Raw genomic sequence first — 17,473 nt, 5'->3', positions numbered from 1 at the left:
GCCATTTTTTCAAACTGATTTTAAAAAAAAAATTTCCTTTTCTTTTATTTTATGTTATGTACGATTTTTCATTCGTTTGGGCTGTTTATTTTCAAATGTAACTAATATGCTCGTTTGATGGTTGCTCTTGTTAAGCGACAACGAATGTGTATATATATATATGTATATATATATGTATATTTATATGTATATTTATATGTATATATATATGTATATTTATATGTATATTTATATGTATATTTATATGTATATTTATATGTATATGTATATTTATATTTATATGTATATTTATATTTATATGTATATTTATATGTATATTTATATGTATATTTATATTTATATTTATATTTGTTTATGTATAAATGTACATGTACAAATTACATGTTTACACCTTTTTGGCTGTGTCTACCAATATTCAAACATATTTTCCTTTCTTCTTAATTACGGAAGAAAATGGCATACTGGCTTATAGTATTAATTACTCACTTATACATTACTAACACATATTTAATTTGGACACAAAACAAAAAAAAAAAAAATTGACTTTGATAATGAATAAAAGCACTAATATCATCATAAAATACGGGTAATTATTATAAATTGTTTTGTTTTATTTTATTTTAACTCCCATATATTCTACAGCAGTGTACAAAAATTGATAACACAAACTGAAAAATAAAAATGAAAAGAGACTCTTTAAAGAATTTTGTATCCATACCTATATACACAAACATATACCTTTTTACATGCATGGGGAATGTTGTTTCGAACACCCTATTTTAATTTCATTTCTATACACACATATACTAGCATATTGCACCATTATGTATATATATATATATATATCCATGTATTTATATTTACATCTACATTTACATTTATATCTGTATTTATTTTTATTTTATATTTTTTTTTTTTTTTTTTTCCTCTTTGCACACGAGCAAAATTTAAACTGCACTTTTTTTTATCCTTTATCCTTTTTCAACTTACATTTTTCTTCATTCAGGTAAAGGAATAGAAAATAGTAAAGAGCATAATACTATAACAATTTCCCATTAAGGGAATTATAGATATATTTACTTAAAACTTTTGTCCAAATGTTATTTATTTTTTTTTTTTGTTTGTTTGTTTGTTTTACACTTTAATATAAATAACAAATATATATGTATATTTTATCATGTTTATTATCCCCTTATTTTTTGTTTCTTGCTAGAATATTTTTTCTTAATATATATCTCGTACGTATACATATAATATATATATGTATATGATCATATATATACATACATATACATATATGTGTGTTAATTTTTCAAGTGATAGAATTCACTCACAAAATTTACTACAAATCGATTTCCATTTTTATTTTATCTTATTTTTTTTTTTATTTTATATTTTTTGTTTTATTTTTTAATTTTATCTTTCATATAGCATTAATTGGGAAAAAAAAAGAAATGATATATTTATTACTACACATAACAGCAATATTTTGTTTAATAAATTTTTTTATTTTTTGATTTATTTTTTTTTAAATTCAACTATAACAAAAATATCTTTTTTTTTTCAACCTTTTCTTTTTGCTAATTCGATTTGGTGCGGATTTCTTTTATATTTTATAATATTATAAAATCTTTCATCATTTAAAAAAAGAAAAAAATTAAAATATATATATGTATATATATATATATATATGTACGTACGTACGTATTTTTAGTAGCATATTATTAGTATTATATTCCCCTTTTATTTTATTATTTACTATATTAATATATTTTACCTTTTTACACATGCCTGGAATCATATGAGATATTATATATTTTTTTTAAAGTAAAAATAAAAATTGATGGATGGCAACTATGCATTATTAATAAAACACATCAAATATAAATGAAATAAATTAACATAGTTCGAGCTCTCTTAAAATTTATATATCATAATAAGAGAACGTTTTATTATTATTATACGAACCAATGAAAATTGACGCTTTCAATTTTTGTCATTTGTTATAGTAAAAAAAATAAAAAGAGAAATAAAATAACTTGAAGAAAGTACATTTTTTTTACCAGTGTTTTCATTTATATTTTATGTATATTATATATTTATTTTAGTACGAAATTTTATATATTATACTATATTTTTTGAATTTTACAATTTTATAAAATTTTGTTCTCATTAATTTTTTTTTTTTTTTTTTTTTTTTTTTGCTCTTTTTTCTATTTTGCCATATTTTCAATTTACCCTTTTACCATTTTTCCATATTTTCAATTTACCCTTTTACCATTTTTCCTTATTTTCGTATTTCCATTTTGCTATTTTTCCTTATTTTCGTTTTTCCATTTTGATATTTTTCCTTATTTTCGTTTTTCCATTTTACTATCTTTCCATATTTCGTTTTTCCATTTTGCCATTTTTTCCTTTTCCCTTATTTTCTTTCTTCCATTGTTTTTCTACAACTTCATCACTTCCATTGATTTTTGTTTGAATTAGTTTTTATATAATTATTATAAAACTCTGTAGATATTAATAAAATGAATGAACACTTTTTTTTTTAATTTTTTTTCAAGTATAATAATAAAAGAGAAAGTCCTTCCCCTCCCCACATATATATGTAGGCATTTTGAATATATATCATCTTATCATATATTATAATATTACAGAATAAAAAGAAAAAATTTATTGTTATATAATCGAAATGTTAAATAAAAATTTTGAAAATTATAAAAAAAAAAAAAACAAAACAGAACAAAAAAATACTAATTAAATATACTCTTCTTTGCTTTCAATATTTATCATATTTTAATAAGAAAAAACAAACGATTTATTTAGTTTTTTTTCTTTTTTTTTTATAGCTTCTCTTTGTTTTTTCCATTTCCTCTTTTCCATTATTTCCATTTTTTTTAAAAAAAATCATGCATATAAACTCCTTTATAATTAGAAATACAGATATGTATTAATGCATAACCCGTGAAATATTAGTATATATATTCAGTTGAGTGAGTACGCTTTATGCACATGTATATATATGTGCGCGCGTATGTATGTATATATATATATAAGTGTGCAGTTATATATGCATACATATAGATATATATATATATATATATATATATATATAAAGTATATACGTACTATACATACATATTCCTCATTTAATTAGCAATTCTGTATACGTTCGTATTTGTGCTAGTAATTATTCATGTATCTGTATAATGATGTAAGCTAAAATTATTAAAAAAAAAAATTTTTTGAACTGCGTTGTGATTTTCAGCAAAGGGAAAATTTGTTTATTTGTAAAATTGCAGTAGGTGTGTGCGTATGTATATATATATATGTATGTATATGTATATACGTACGTATGCGTGTGCGTGTGCATATATGTATAATATGCAAGAATGTGAGGTAAAACACGTTAAGTTTTACAACTGCGAGTATTTTCCAATCCCACCATTTGATTCGTTTGATCCATTTGGTTCATTTCATATAATATACACATTATTGTAATTAAAAATGTAAACCATTCATAATATTGTTCTATATTATAACGTACGCATTAATTTGTTTATATATAGTATATAAATATATAATACGTAAAATTCTTGTAATATGAATAATTTGTACAAATACGTGAAATTCGCATAATTTGCACAACCCGAACCACTTGCATAACACACATAAGGAATAATTCGAGTATATATATATATATATATATATGTTTTTTTTTTTTTTTTTTTTTTTTTTTTTTCGTAACACTGCAAGAGTATAAAATGCAAAACGCAGAAAATAAAAATATAAAAATGAAATTTAAATTGAATTATGCTGACAAAAAGAGTATGATTAATTTAAGTCTTCGAAAAAATGATTTCAATTCAAGAAATAATAATATAAATACAAATAACAATCTGAGCATTAGCAATACGCAGAACAACAAGAATTGTGTAGCTAACAGAAGCTCATTAGAAAAACCTAAATCAACAAATGCAACCAAAAATATAAAAATAAATATTGCAAGTTCAGGCAATATTAAAAAAAGCGGTATTAGCACAAATCGCGTGAACAATGCCAACACTATAGGTTATTTACAAAATGACAGTATTGGTAACCAAAACAGTATTAGTAACAGAGTAAATAATATTAATAATAAAAGTAATATTAGTCCTATTAGTACTATTAGTAATATAAATAATATAAACAAAGTAAACATTGCGAATAATGGCATTATAAAAAGTAGTAGTGGTAATACTAACAATAATGAAAATGTACATTACGATGATAGTAGTACTATTGGTATTAATGAAGGGAAAAATTTCCTTGACATTATGAACATAACTGATAGTTTAAATATTAACGACAGCATAAATAATTATGAGAGTCTAAATAATAGTGGGAATATAAACGATTATGCAAATAACAACAACAGTAGCAGTGTTGTAAATGCTCATAATAACAGCAATTCTAATAATATGCTACATAGAAATAAATATATGATAAAAAGTAATTTAAAAATATATTATAAAAATGGGTTAATACCATATTCTTTTATATATCATAAAATATTAACTATATTAAAATCACATTACAATAATCATATAAGTAATAATCGTGATGTAGCTAATAAAGGTATATCTTTTTTTCATATTGAAAATATGTTAATTAATTTAGGTTTTAAAGGTGTAGATATAAACAATAATTTTTTATTAAGTTATTTAGCTTCATCAAAGAAAATAAAAATTGATTTAAATGAAAAAAGAATTTGTTATATAAACCCATATGTTGATATAACAAATATAACATCCTTATTAAATAAAATAAATAAATATGGCTATTTATATGGCTATGAAATTAATGATGATTTAATTAATACAAATAAAGAAATATATAAATGGATTAACACTTTATTATATGAAAAAAAAGTTCGATGTATACGATCAAATAATAGTCATTTAAGAGGAAAATTAAAATGTAAAAATTTACCAACATTCTGTGATATCTATTCAAAAAATAAATGTGATAACTGTTTTTATAATTTAAAGGGATTTATTTTTTTTCCACTCTCATATGAACATATTGAAAAAGAACGCTATTCAATAACAAATGACATAAAAAATTTATGGGATGAAATTACCTTGCCAAATCTTGATAACATTTTAAAAGAATATAAATTAAAATCAACAAATAAACTCTTTATCAATGATAATGTGCCAAAGAGAAAAAATAAAGACGACAAGCTTACGCCAATCATTAAAAAAATGAAAAGAATTTACAACACCCACTTATTTACGGCCGACGAAATTAAAAATGAGTTCATACAAAAAAAGTGAAAACATGAACAAAGTAAATTGGCAAAGTAAATTGGCAAAGTGAATTGGTAAAGTGAATTGGCAAAGTGAATTGGTAAAGTGAATTGGTAAAGTGAATTGGTAAAGTGAATTGGTAAAGTGAATTGGTAAAGTGAATTGGTAAAGTGATTGAGCAAAGCTAATAAGTATAATGAACGAACAAATTTGATATTTTTTTTTTTTTTTTTTTTAAGCACAAATTAATTACTCGGTCATTTTTTGAAGAAACCCTCAAAACGTTTACCAATGCGTGGGTACGTATGCATATATACATATACACATACGCATATTTTCATATATATATATATACCCGTACACATATACACGCATATATTTATACACACATATATATATATATATATATATATATATATATATATATGGGTATACATGTATTGTACACATATAAATGTTTGTGCTTGGGTGGAGGATAGGGCATATGCACAAAATTTGAAAGAGAATAATGGCTAAGTTCCATAGGAAAAAAGTTCTGTATCAGTCATAATATATAATTCTTTAAAAAAGCACACTTAAATAAAGCAATGCGTTTTATTTAATAACTCAGCTAGCCAAATTTTTTTTTTTTTTTTTTTTTTTTTTTTTTTTGCAAACTTTTTTTGTGAAAGATTATTTATTCTCCATTTTTAAATACAAATATATTTGTTTTTCGCTAGCAGCTCAAGCTGGTAAAATGAACATAAATAATAGTTTAGAGTATTAGCAATAGTTCGTATGCAAAAAATATATTTCGCAAGCAATAAGCATAGCGTCGTAATCTCCTTTTTTTTTTTTTTTTTTTTTTTTTTTGTATGTATCTGTTGTACTAGATATTACATAAAAACATATCTAGGGGAAATAATGCTTTATAAATCTGTAAACTTTTTTTTAAAATAAATAAGCATATTCCAATTTATGTCGTAAATGGATTTTTTTTTTTTTTTTTTTTTTTTTATCGAGTTCAAATATGAAAAGGAATGGAAGGAAAAAGTGAGCCTTATATTAAACGAAATATAATAAAACAAAGATTGGTATATGGGTATGCTAAAACGGATGAAACACATTGTGATAGTTTGATAAGTTTATATATTTGTGATCCTTAATGAATTACGAAAAAAAAAAAAAAAAAAAAATATAACTTAATAACTACGGCTTGTGTGAATTAATACATCAATTGACATTAATAGAAATTTGCACATGCAAATGCTGCCTCTGCAAAAAGAAATTCCAATGTTATACGTATGTATTATGCACGCACATAGGATCTGTCTATCGGAAAAAATCGAATAAAAACAAAAAAATTGAAGTGCATATTAAAACGAAAAATATAAGGGAATTCATGCTTTTCTTATTCTGAATTTTGTTTAAATAAGTGTTTCCTTGAGACACATTTTCTATACTTTCTTCTACTATATGTTCAATCATTTTTAAATTTTCATTCTGCTCATATATTTTATTAACAAATATATTCATCAAATTACTTATTTTTGCTATTTTTTTTTTGGTTTCCATTATGTACGTGTTCTCTTCCTTTTCAAAAAGGTCCACATACTTTTTGAATTCCAGTGTCTGACTATTATTACAACTGTAATTATTGGAATGATAGTTAATATCATTTGATGTGAAATTATCCTGAAAAACACCATTATTATGCATGTTTTCTCTTTTTTTTTTCTCTTCCTCTTCTTCAACATAACTGTACATATCAAAGGTAACCTTCTTATCTTTTCTTCTCCTCAAATTTGTATTCTTATTCTCATTTGTAGGAATTAAATTTGATTTTAACCTATCCTTATCACCATTATTTGTATTTATTGCATTTTTTGTATTATCTTCAAAAAGAGTTTCATTATTAGAGCACTTTGTATTACAATCCCAACTGTTTGTACTTGTATTTTTCCTATGATCATTTATGTGTCCCATATTATTACTAATACTTTTACTAATGTTATAATTTATCTGCTCTTTATTTGAAGAGACTTGAATGGAAAAATCAAAATCATCTTTGTATTTTTTTAAATTCTTATCATACAAATTGGAGGAATAAATATGATTATTCAGTCTGTTAAGACAACAAAAGTCACACTTAATACTTTTTACATCATAAAAATATAAATTTGTATATTTATTTAATTTTAAATAATAACTACTCAAATTGTTTTCATGCTTATTAACAATATCAATAAATATATTTAACAAATTACTTAAGCAGTTTAAAACATATTTATGTATTTCTTTTTTTGGTTTAAAAAGTTTTATTTCCTCTGATATTTTATTTACGGAGTATAATAAATTATCTTTATTTTTTATTCTTGTTCTCTTTTCTTTTCCATAACTGTTACTATAACTGCTAATGCTACTGCTATTGTTACTATTAATACTACTACTACTACTGTTAGTACCAAAAAATAAACCATATTTTTGTAATGTGTTATTATCTATATAATCACAGTTACTAAATAATTTTGTATAAATTTCGCTGCCTTTAATGAGAAATTCATCTTTGCATTTTAAAACTCTTCTTGTAAAAATTATATTTTTGTCATATTTTTTACATAAATATATGAAGTCATCAGATCGATCCATTGCTTTTATAAAAAAATTGCCATAAAGAAATATTCATAAAAACAGTTTCTATTAAATTTTATATAAACATTTTGCGTTTGGGAATTTTTTAAAAGAGATTATATCGTAAAGATAGCGGCATCTCCTCTTTCTCATCAGCACGCGTTAATAATTTATGAAAAACAAAATGGAAGCGAATAAAGTAGAAAAAAAAAAAAAAAAAAAAAAAAAAAAGTACGTATAAAACTGCACTGCTATCTAACACGTTGTGCATATATGTATATTTAACTTATGATAAAAATAAGAATGGGACGAAGCTATATTGGTCATAAAATTGTATAAAAAGATGACGTGTGGCGGAATTTCCCTATGGAGGGCATGTGCACGCATTATGTATTAATATGCGCATACAAGTAAACATAAACACAAACGTACTCGTACACATACGCACGTATATATTCAGCTAAATTTACAAAAAAATTGCCGCAGGAAAATAAAAAATATATATATAGCTGCAAATATACATGTACTTCCGGATGCTCGTTCTTTTTCCATTCATTTTGTGTGCATTACTTACACAAAGTGCAATAAAAACAGAGCGTGTGTACACCCCCTAACACAGGCACTTGAAATAACTGCGTTTTATGAAAAATTAGCCAATGTCGCTTAGCTTTACCTGCAACACATAGAGAGATTTTTTACAGACATTTTGCATATACTCGTTGTACTTTTCATCTTCATACATTTTATTTTTCAAAGAATAATTTAATAAATATTGGTAATGATGTACTGCTTGAGTTAAAAACATTTTGTCTTCAACCGTTGATAAGGTTTTACAAGCATAAAAATAAATATCAAAGTATGATTTTTTTTCCTCTTCGTTTTCAAAGAGGACTTCATTTGTTGTTTCTTTATCAATGGGATAAGTATTTAAAAAAGAGAAATAATATTTTAATATTTGCCATATTATGTTTTTCTGCTCAGTGGTTAAAATTCCAAAGATATTGTCATCGAAATTTAAATTTTTATTTTTATTAACAGATTTAAAATAAATATTTTCATTAAGTGTGTTGCATTTTTTACATATATAAATATCCTTTAACAATAAGGCACATTTTAAGGTTAATTCTCTTTTATATGATAAGTATTGTTTATGTTCAATATACTTTAAAGGGTAGCTAATGGAGCTTAACATGTTCATATAATTTTTTATGTACTCATCAAATGTTTTTGTAAAAAAATTGAAATAAAAATATGCTTCACTTGAATTTAATAAAATATCTAAGTGTATAGTTGTCTGATTAAATAAAGAAAAATATTCAAAACTTTTCTTTTTATATTTCTTTACATTTTTAAATAAAAATGCAATTTCTTTATAGTTGTAACATAAATAGTGAATATTATTATGAATGGAATAATAACTCATCCAGTTATTCTCTTTTTCCTCTTGTACATTATTTGCTGACTTCGATGCTAATTCTTCGTATTCCCGATTATTATCCCGACACTTTGAGAAATTTTTATACATCTTTTTCATCTTATTAATTGCTAAATTATTATATTTAGAATAGCAGAAATTACACACATTAAATTTCATATGTTCTAACGTAATCTTATTAAAATGAAATATTTGAAAGAATTCTTTGCAATGATTTATATCAATGTCAATGTTAATTGTACCATCACTACTAACATTAGTACAAGTTTCGAAAGATTTTTCCTTTTCAATAAGATTAAAAATAGCTTCCACAATTTCATCGATCGATCTTACATTCTCTTGAAAGAACTTTGAAAAAGACATCTTTTCATAAGTTCCAGAAACAATGAAGCTAATTTGATTTATTTCTTCCTTATCAAAACTTAAATTATTCTCCTTTAATATTTGTTCATATAAAAATGTATAGATAAAATTATTATCTGATATGATAAAAGAGTGTTCATTATAATTATATTCCCTTCTTTTGAGCAATAACCCATGAGCTCCTTCACAATATGACACATTCTTTTTCGTCAAATCATCGTAGTTTATGTATAATATCGGGTCATATAAAACTGATATTTCTTCCTCCACTTTTATGGTATTATCATAGATGAAAATTTTACTCTCCTCGAAATATTTTTTAGAAAACGTTTCTATTTCACTAATATGAGCAGGTTTATTCACATTTATAATTTCATTTTCCTTTATAATTTTTTTTTTTTTTTTTTTTTTTTTCCACCTCTATCTGTTTCCATCTCTTCCGAAAAGTGTTCACTCATCGCTTGTTCATTAGTAGGAGTATTTTTCAATAAAGAATAAAATTCTCTTTTTACCTTTTCACTAATTCGGTATATATTATTTACATATGTATAAGTATCAACCAAACCACAACCTGTTTGAGAATAATTCAAATAATTATATTTTAAATATATAATATATATTTCTAACAAGTTTCTATATGTCATATATTTATATTCCTGTAAAATCTTTTTTTCTTTTTCTTTTTTCAACGAATGAAATAACTTGTACACATCCTTAATCATATAAAACGAAACAAACACAAGATGTTCATATATGGACAACAAATGCATATCTAAAAATATATAATTGCACTCAGTTATATTGTTATAGAGAGATATTGTAACATTCATTATTTCCTTTAATTTTTCATCCATGGGAATACTCCTCTTCTTGGCTACTACCATTGTATTATCACTACCGCATTCTTCTCTAAAAATGTAATAATGAGCATTGTCCTTATTCATCCTTAAGCTGTTATAACCATTTGAGGTGGCATCTCGAATTGCGTGTTTCTGTGCCATCTCCTCACCACCCACCTCCCCTGATACCATATCCATATCATTTTTCAAAAGCGAAAAATGCATATCAATACTCTTCAAAACAAAGAAGGTAGAGGCTGAAAAAAAGTTTAAATCTAAAAATACATCGTTCATATGTTGAAAAATATTAATTGCCTCCATGTTAAATTCTCTATTATTTGTATATTCTGCTTTATTACATTTATCATTTTTATTCATACATTTTTTTAAGAATAAAAAGCTATACGTTAAAAAGAATAGACAGAGGTAAATGTTCTTTTTCTTTTTATAACTTACACCTATGGTTTTACATATATCAAATAAAAATTTACATACAGATATGTCATATTTAATATATACCTTTTTATTCATACATATATAATGACTTATTGTTTTGTCCTTGAAATAGGAAAAATTATTTAAAAATAGGAGTAAACTGATATATAAAAAGTAATAGTCCTTATCATTTAATAAGTATATATTATAAAAACATACTGAAATGTATACCAAGTTTAGGTGATAAAGCAATTTACGCCTGTTAGCTGTCCTGCTCCTGTCACTTTGGAATCGTTTCCCTGCTTCTTTCCGCTGAGAAATAGCACTACTCTTTTTTACACTAACGTTTCCTTTACCGCTGTTGTTATTCTTATTGCCATTGTTATCGATACCGCTATAGATACCACTATAGATACCACTATCATTATCGTCGTCTTCCCCTTCACTGTGCCTTTCTAAAACACTAAATATACCATCCATTCTTTTTTCAGAAACTGAATGCCCCTTTTTTTCATTTTCTTTCTCCTCCTTCAAATTGCTAACTAGTAGTAACACACAAAAATGAAAAGCGCATGTAAGGTCATTGCAAATGTTCACCAACTTGCACTTCTTCCCATCATTAGTACTACTGTGGTTGTTGTTACAAGTGCCGTTATGACTGATATTAACTCCGCCGATGTTGTTACCACCTCTGTTACTGTTATCACCTCCATTACTGCTTTTATCACCTTTAGGGGAATTTGATTTTCCTTTTAGTTTCTTTTTATCGTCTCCTTGTTCATGTAATCCCCTCTGCCGATAATGTTCGTGATGGTTATAATGTATTTCCTCTGCTTTTATTTGAGACCCATTTTTACTCCCCTTTAATTTCTCTTTTATTTTCCCGATATTTTCTTTTATTAATTCTTTTTTCCTCTCTTCATTTTTAAGTTCGGTTAAAATTTTGGATTCTTCATTTTTTTCCAAAATTTTCTGAACAAACAAAACTAAGTAAATCAAATAATTACTTATCAAATCCTTTGCCTTTATTTTTCTCAAGCATTTTAATTCCTCTAGTTTGCGGTAAAAACGTTCTTGTTCTTCTTCTTCTTCTTCTTCCTCTGCTCCTGTTCCTTTTCCTATTTCACATGTTGTGCCAAAATTCATCATAAAATTAAGGAAATGCTTTTAACAAAAACAAAAGATGGGGGTGAGAGAGAAAAAAATTAAAAAACATCATAAACAGACATACATATATATATATATATATATACATATGCATATGTTCACATATGTACATACATGTAATGCTTTTTTTTTAAACAACTGAGAGTTTCATAAAAAGGAGCAAACTGCAATGATCATCATTATCAGCACAAAACATATCGTTAATACTACACCTATATGTGTACTAGTATATACAGATGTGTTATCCTTTATTAGGAGCTTTAAAAAAAAGTAAGAGAAAAAGTTAGCATAATTTTTTAATTTTTGCAATTTCTTGGGAAAATTGTTGCGACAACAAAGTTGATGTAAACGCAAACCAAATAAAACAAAGAAAAAAAAAGAAAAAGAAAAAATTACTATAAAAATGAACATAAAAAATGAACATAAAAAATGAACATAAAAAATGAACATAAAAAATGAACGTAAAAAATGAACGTAAAAAATGAACGTAAAAAATGAACGTAAAAAATGAACGTAAAAAATGAACGTAAAAAATGAACAAAATATGAACGTTAAAAATGAACAAAAAACGACTATAAAAAAGTACTATAGCAAAAATGACAAAGAAGGGATTTAAAAAACAAAAGAAAAAATGTTTGCATATACACATGCATAATCACTTAAAACGAATTAAAATAGTAGGAAATGGTAAATAAGTTATGTATGCATGTATTAACATGTATGTAGTATATTTATATTTATTCATTTATTTCTTTGTGTTTACATGTGCATACATGTAAGTGTAACAAACTGTTGTTACCCATTTTTTATTTTTCTTGTAGAAATATATATATAAAGGGTTTAATTAGGATATGTAATCAAAAAGATTAAACAGTTGCAGCACCAAATAAGAGGTATCTTGAGAAGATGCTGAAAATTTAGCGTGTATAATGTGTATAACATGTACAACATGTGTAACACGTATTACACTACTTGAAGATTCTCCTAAAAATATGTATGCAACTTATTACACCTTTTAGTTTTCAATTCTCTTTTTTATTTTGTGTGTGTGTGTGTGTGTGTGTATGTGTATGTGTATGTGAGTTTACAGCTTACATTTCACACATAATTCTCGATAAATCTATTTAAAAATGAACAAATAGAAACGTATTTTTCCTTCATGTTTAATTTTGCAGTTTCTAAAAATATCGTCTCCTTAGCCTGAAGAAATTACAGTTATTTTGCAAAATTGTTAAAAGGGCAAAAAAAAAAAAAAAAGCATTCTTCATTTGAGCGCAATTATGTATATACACATATACGTACATACAAAATCAGAAAAGAAGCACGCAAAGGGTAAACATAATTGAAGTTCTTTTCATTCATTATATTATTTTATACTTTATTTATTTTATTCTATTCATTTTATTCTATTCATTTTATTCTATTCATTTTTTTTTTTTTTAATTACTTGTTTCGTTTGCCTAAGACGAAAAATAAGTAGCGAAACAAAATAAGGATGGTAGTACATAATAAAATAAGTTAATTCTAAAATTTGAAAAAAATATTTTTTCCTTTTTCTTTTTATATGAGTCCTTTCACTGCTGTTCTCTTCGCTGCTGATATTTTCATCTTCAATTGAGCATTTCAAGTATAAGAGGACACAAACTATGCAGTCCTAATGAAATAAAATGTATACATAAATACTGTGGAACCATAATTATTTCAAGGGCAAATCAGAGCAGCAAATACGTAACACAACGAATAAACTATGCTATGATCTCATGCAATACGAAAGGGATGCGACATAACAAATGCATATGCGTATTATATACAGTTGTTTACACGTGTGTATACGTAGATAAGTAAACATGGATATGCACATATGGAGTGCACATGTGTGTGTGTAAATGGAACCTGCACAAAGAGGATCTCCCGCTTCTTCAAAATGGATGCGATAACATACGAATCAAATCTTTTAAAAAGCAAAGACGAAATAGTTAACAGAACTTTTACAGAAAGAAAAAATTTCTGTTGGTCTCTTTGCATTTGGTTATTACATAAATTAAAATAATTATCTTTATGAAAGTCAAAATCTGTTTGTACAGTTTTTTCTTTTTTTTGATGCAATATTTCAAAATAGTAATAAAGGAAAAAATGTATGCAAAAGAGAATAATATTTGTTATGTTTTTCTTAAATTTATCATCATAGCTTTTTTTACAATATTCATCTTCACATATGGTGTAAACAAAATGAACATTGTTTAACTTATCTATTGGTCTACTAAAATTTTCAATTATATCGTAATCACTGACTGCATTTTCGCTAACTTGTATACTTTGCCCGACTTCCAAATATCCAGTAAGATCCTTGATACCTCGTAGTTCCAAATACTCTATAATGTTAAATGTGCACTTGTTAAGTATATTATATAATATTTTTACATGTACAATGTTTTTCATATTAGTATCAAGGATATATAAAAAAATTTTTGTTAAAAAAATCCTGTTATTAAAGTAACGATTAGCGTCAATATGTTTTACAACAAAAATGAAAAAAAAAAAATTTTGATCATCTGCACAAATAGCAAAAAAGTCTAATAAATTTAGAAAATCGTCCATATATGGATCCATATCATGAATTAAATAATTACAAAATAGACGTATCAAAGAATTTATTTCTTCATTAAAAGTTTCTTTAAATAATTTAAGATGGTTACAATCTTCATTTCGTGTTTTAAAATTGGCTTTTAAATCTTTAAAAAATTCTAATAATAATTTAATTGTTTGTTTTATTTTATTTAAAATTACATAAATGTCATTTAACTCAATTTGATTTTTGTCTTTATTATTAAATAGCTTTTTTTCTTTCTCTTTTTTTGACGATAAAGCATTACCACCAATGTATGTTTTTCCCTTTTTCTTTTTCTTATCAGTTATACATTCGTCTTTGTTATTACTCGAGTTCGGTGAAGGCACGTTCTTCCTTTGTACTTCTTTGCTAGAAATACCATCCATTAAGTTATCGTCACCAACGTATTTATTTTTTCGGAAGCCCTCTTTTGCACGTACACCAGGAGAATATTCTTCGAGTTGGTCTACAAATCTTCCGTTTCGCGATGCACATCCACCATCAGCTGTAGAGGTAGAGGTAGCAGCAGCGGCAGTAGCAATGTAAGCGCCAGCGATAGTATTATCATTAGCACCCTCATCATCATCATCAACGCCCCCCTCATCCATAGAATACTCACCGCTCACGAACGTTACCATATGCTCAATGTTACTACAAATCAACCGAATCATCGATTTAACATGGCTGTTATAAAACATATACTTCTTAGGTCCACTCTCGTTACCATATTTTATAACATCGTCAAAAAATAAATATAATTCTATATTCATATAGGACAAAGGGGTTTTAATAATATCTACAGAGTTTTTATTTACACACATAAATTTTAAGCATGTATATATAGTTGAGTATAAAGTATATAATAGTACTTTCTCTTTTTCTGTTTTTAGCTTTGAAAATAAATAAATAATATTTGCATAGAATTTATAAACACTATTTTCATCCAACACATTTTTAAGATTAAAACCATTTTTTTTTAAATATATATTTAAATTAGTTAAACAGTTCATCGAAGTTACTATGTTCTCCTTATCATAATTTTCAATTACTCTATTTAACAAATGAAAATATTCCTTTATAAATTTAATATCATTAAGTTTTATAATTACATTGTTCAAAAAATGCAAGGATATATTTATACTTTCTTTTTTTAATAATAAGGCACGATGATTATATTCATCATCCAGTATGGACACCAAGCTATATGTTTCAACATCGTCATCATGTAGCATATCCCTTCTACTATATTTTTCTACACATTCTACTTCGTTACCTTTTACCTTTTCTTCAAGTCTTCTATTCTTACTTTCCCTTGCGTTCACTCTCATTTTTTCTTCCACTTGACCTTTTTTTTTTTTTTTGTTTTTTTCTCTTCCGCTCAATACTTCTTCAATAGTAATGTTTTCTCTTAAAATTCCCAAAACTAGCTCAATTAAATTAACTTGGTCATTACAAGAATAAAGGACATCCTTTTCAGAATTAACGTATTCCTTATCATCTGAACATGCCGTAGAATATGTATACAGACCATCCTCACTGCTACCATCTAATTCACTAACCATATTGTTGACTACTTCTTCTCTTTTTTCATTATTCAACTTACAGTTGTTCTCATTATCGGACTTTTTAATAATTACATCACCTTTGCTACTTGTAACATTTTCTGCTCTAAACTTTTTTCTTAAGCTTTTGCAAAAAAAGTACATTTCCACATCAACATCAATATCATAATTTTTGGAGTCGAAATAGTTGCTTACCACAATCATTTCATCTTTCTTTAAAAATGGTTCAATTTTCAAAAAAAAAGTTAAAAATTCGATATAAAACGAGTTCATGTCTTTTATACTATCCCAAACTTCTAGCGCATCGCTATGTTTTTCCTCATCCGTATGCTTCTCCTCATCCGTATGCTTCTCCTCATCCGTATGCATCTCCTCATCCGTATGCTTCTCCTCATCCGTATGCTTTTCCTCACTACTCCAACTATTCCTTACACATGTTCGTTCATCATTGCGCTCTTGATTACGCCCCCTTTCTAAGTGACTACAACTTTTTATTGCCTTTTTAGTTTTGTTTATTTTCCTATTTACCTTTTTTATATACGTTAAATAATTATGAACATCAGGAATAATAAAAGGTATGCATTTTTTTAAATGAATAACAGTAGAATTTGCTATTAAGCTATTAATTAAACGAAGAGTAAATAATTTAAACTCATATTTTGAACGTAATAATAAACAAAGAAATTCCACATCTATTGCTTTTAGAACACTAATTTTATCCTTTTCTTTTAAATCCTTGGTGTTTTTCGTCAACTTTAAAATGTTAGCAAACTTATCTTTCGTATTTTCACTATCTTTTATATTTTTCAAAATCCTTTTTATTTCGTTGTTTTCGTTTACAACATTTACTCCTTTTTCCATCGCATATGTATACATCCTTGATGAAGAAAGTTAATAAGCGAGGAAGTTCGTTATTTATGCATAAGAACTCAGGAGTACTTTAACGAAAGCATTTAAAAAAAAAAAAAAAAAAAAAAAATTAACAAAATTAACAAAATTAACGAAATTAACAAAATTAACGAAATTAACGAAATTAACAAAATTAACGAAATTAACGAAAATAACGAAATTAACGAAATTAACGAAAATAACGAAAATAACGAAAATAACGAAAATAACGAAAATAACGAAAATAACGAAAATAACGAAAATAACGAAAATAA

General features: G+C 25.3%; 4 protein-coding genes across 4 annotated transcripts; 1 reads left to right on the top strand and 3 right to left on the bottom strand.

Moving 5' to 3' along the window:
* Positions 1-3,764: 3,764 nt before the first annotated feature.
* On the top strand, positions 3,765-5,318 carry PmUG01_12037800 (conserved Plasmodium protein, unknown function; the record flags this gene model as incomplete). Its single annotated transcript, XM_029006585.1, has 1 exon — positions 3,765-5,318. One exon carries the CDS (start codon positions 3,765-3,767, stop codon positions 5,316-5,318), a length of 1,554 nt encoding a protein of 517 aa, XP_028863059.1.
* Positions 5,319-6,602: 1,284 nt separating this feature from the next.
* On the bottom strand, positions 6,603-7,919 carry PmUG01_12037700 (syntaxin, Qa-SNARE family, putative; the record flags this gene model as incomplete). The annotated part of the gene is made up of 1 exon (XM_029006584.1): positions 6,603-7,919. The coding sequence occupies one exon, from the start codon at positions 7,917-7,919 to the stop codon at positions 6,603-6,605; it is 1,317 nt and encodes a 438-aa protein (XP_028863058.1).
* A 631-nt stretch (positions 7,920-8,550) lies between these two features.
* On the bottom strand, positions 8,551-12,122 carry PmUG01_12037600 (conserved Plasmodium protein, unknown function; the record flags this gene model as incomplete). The annotated part of the gene is made up of 2 exons (XM_029006583.1): positions 8,551-10,031; positions 10,118-12,122. The coding sequence occupies 2 exons, from the start codon at positions 12,120-12,122 to the stop codon at positions 8,551-8,553; spliced, it is 3,486 nt and encodes a 1,161-aa protein (XP_028863057.1).
* A 1,116-nt stretch (positions 12,123-13,238) lies between these two features.
* PmUG01_12037500 (conserved Plasmodium protein, unknown function) lies at positions 13,239-17,171 on the bottom strand (the record flags this gene model as incomplete). The annotated part of the gene is made up of 3 exons (XM_029006582.1): positions 13,239-13,340; positions 13,588-13,794; positions 14,040-17,171. The coding sequence occupies 3 exons, from the start codon at positions 17,169-17,171 to the stop codon at positions 13,239-13,241; spliced, it is 3,441 nt and encodes a 1,146-aa protein (XP_028863056.1).
* Between the last annotated feature and the right edge of the window lie 302 nt (positions 17,172-17,473).

The sequence above is a fragment of the Plasmodium malariae genome, assembly GCF_900090045.1.
Source record: "Plasmodium malariae genome assembly, chromosome: 12".
NCBI lineage: Eukaryota > Apicomplexa > Aconoidasida > Haemosporida > Plasmodiidae > Plasmodium > Plasmodium malariae.
The sequence above is the reverse complement of the archived record's forward strand: the minus strand, read 5'-3'. Positions and strand labels throughout refer to the sequence as shown.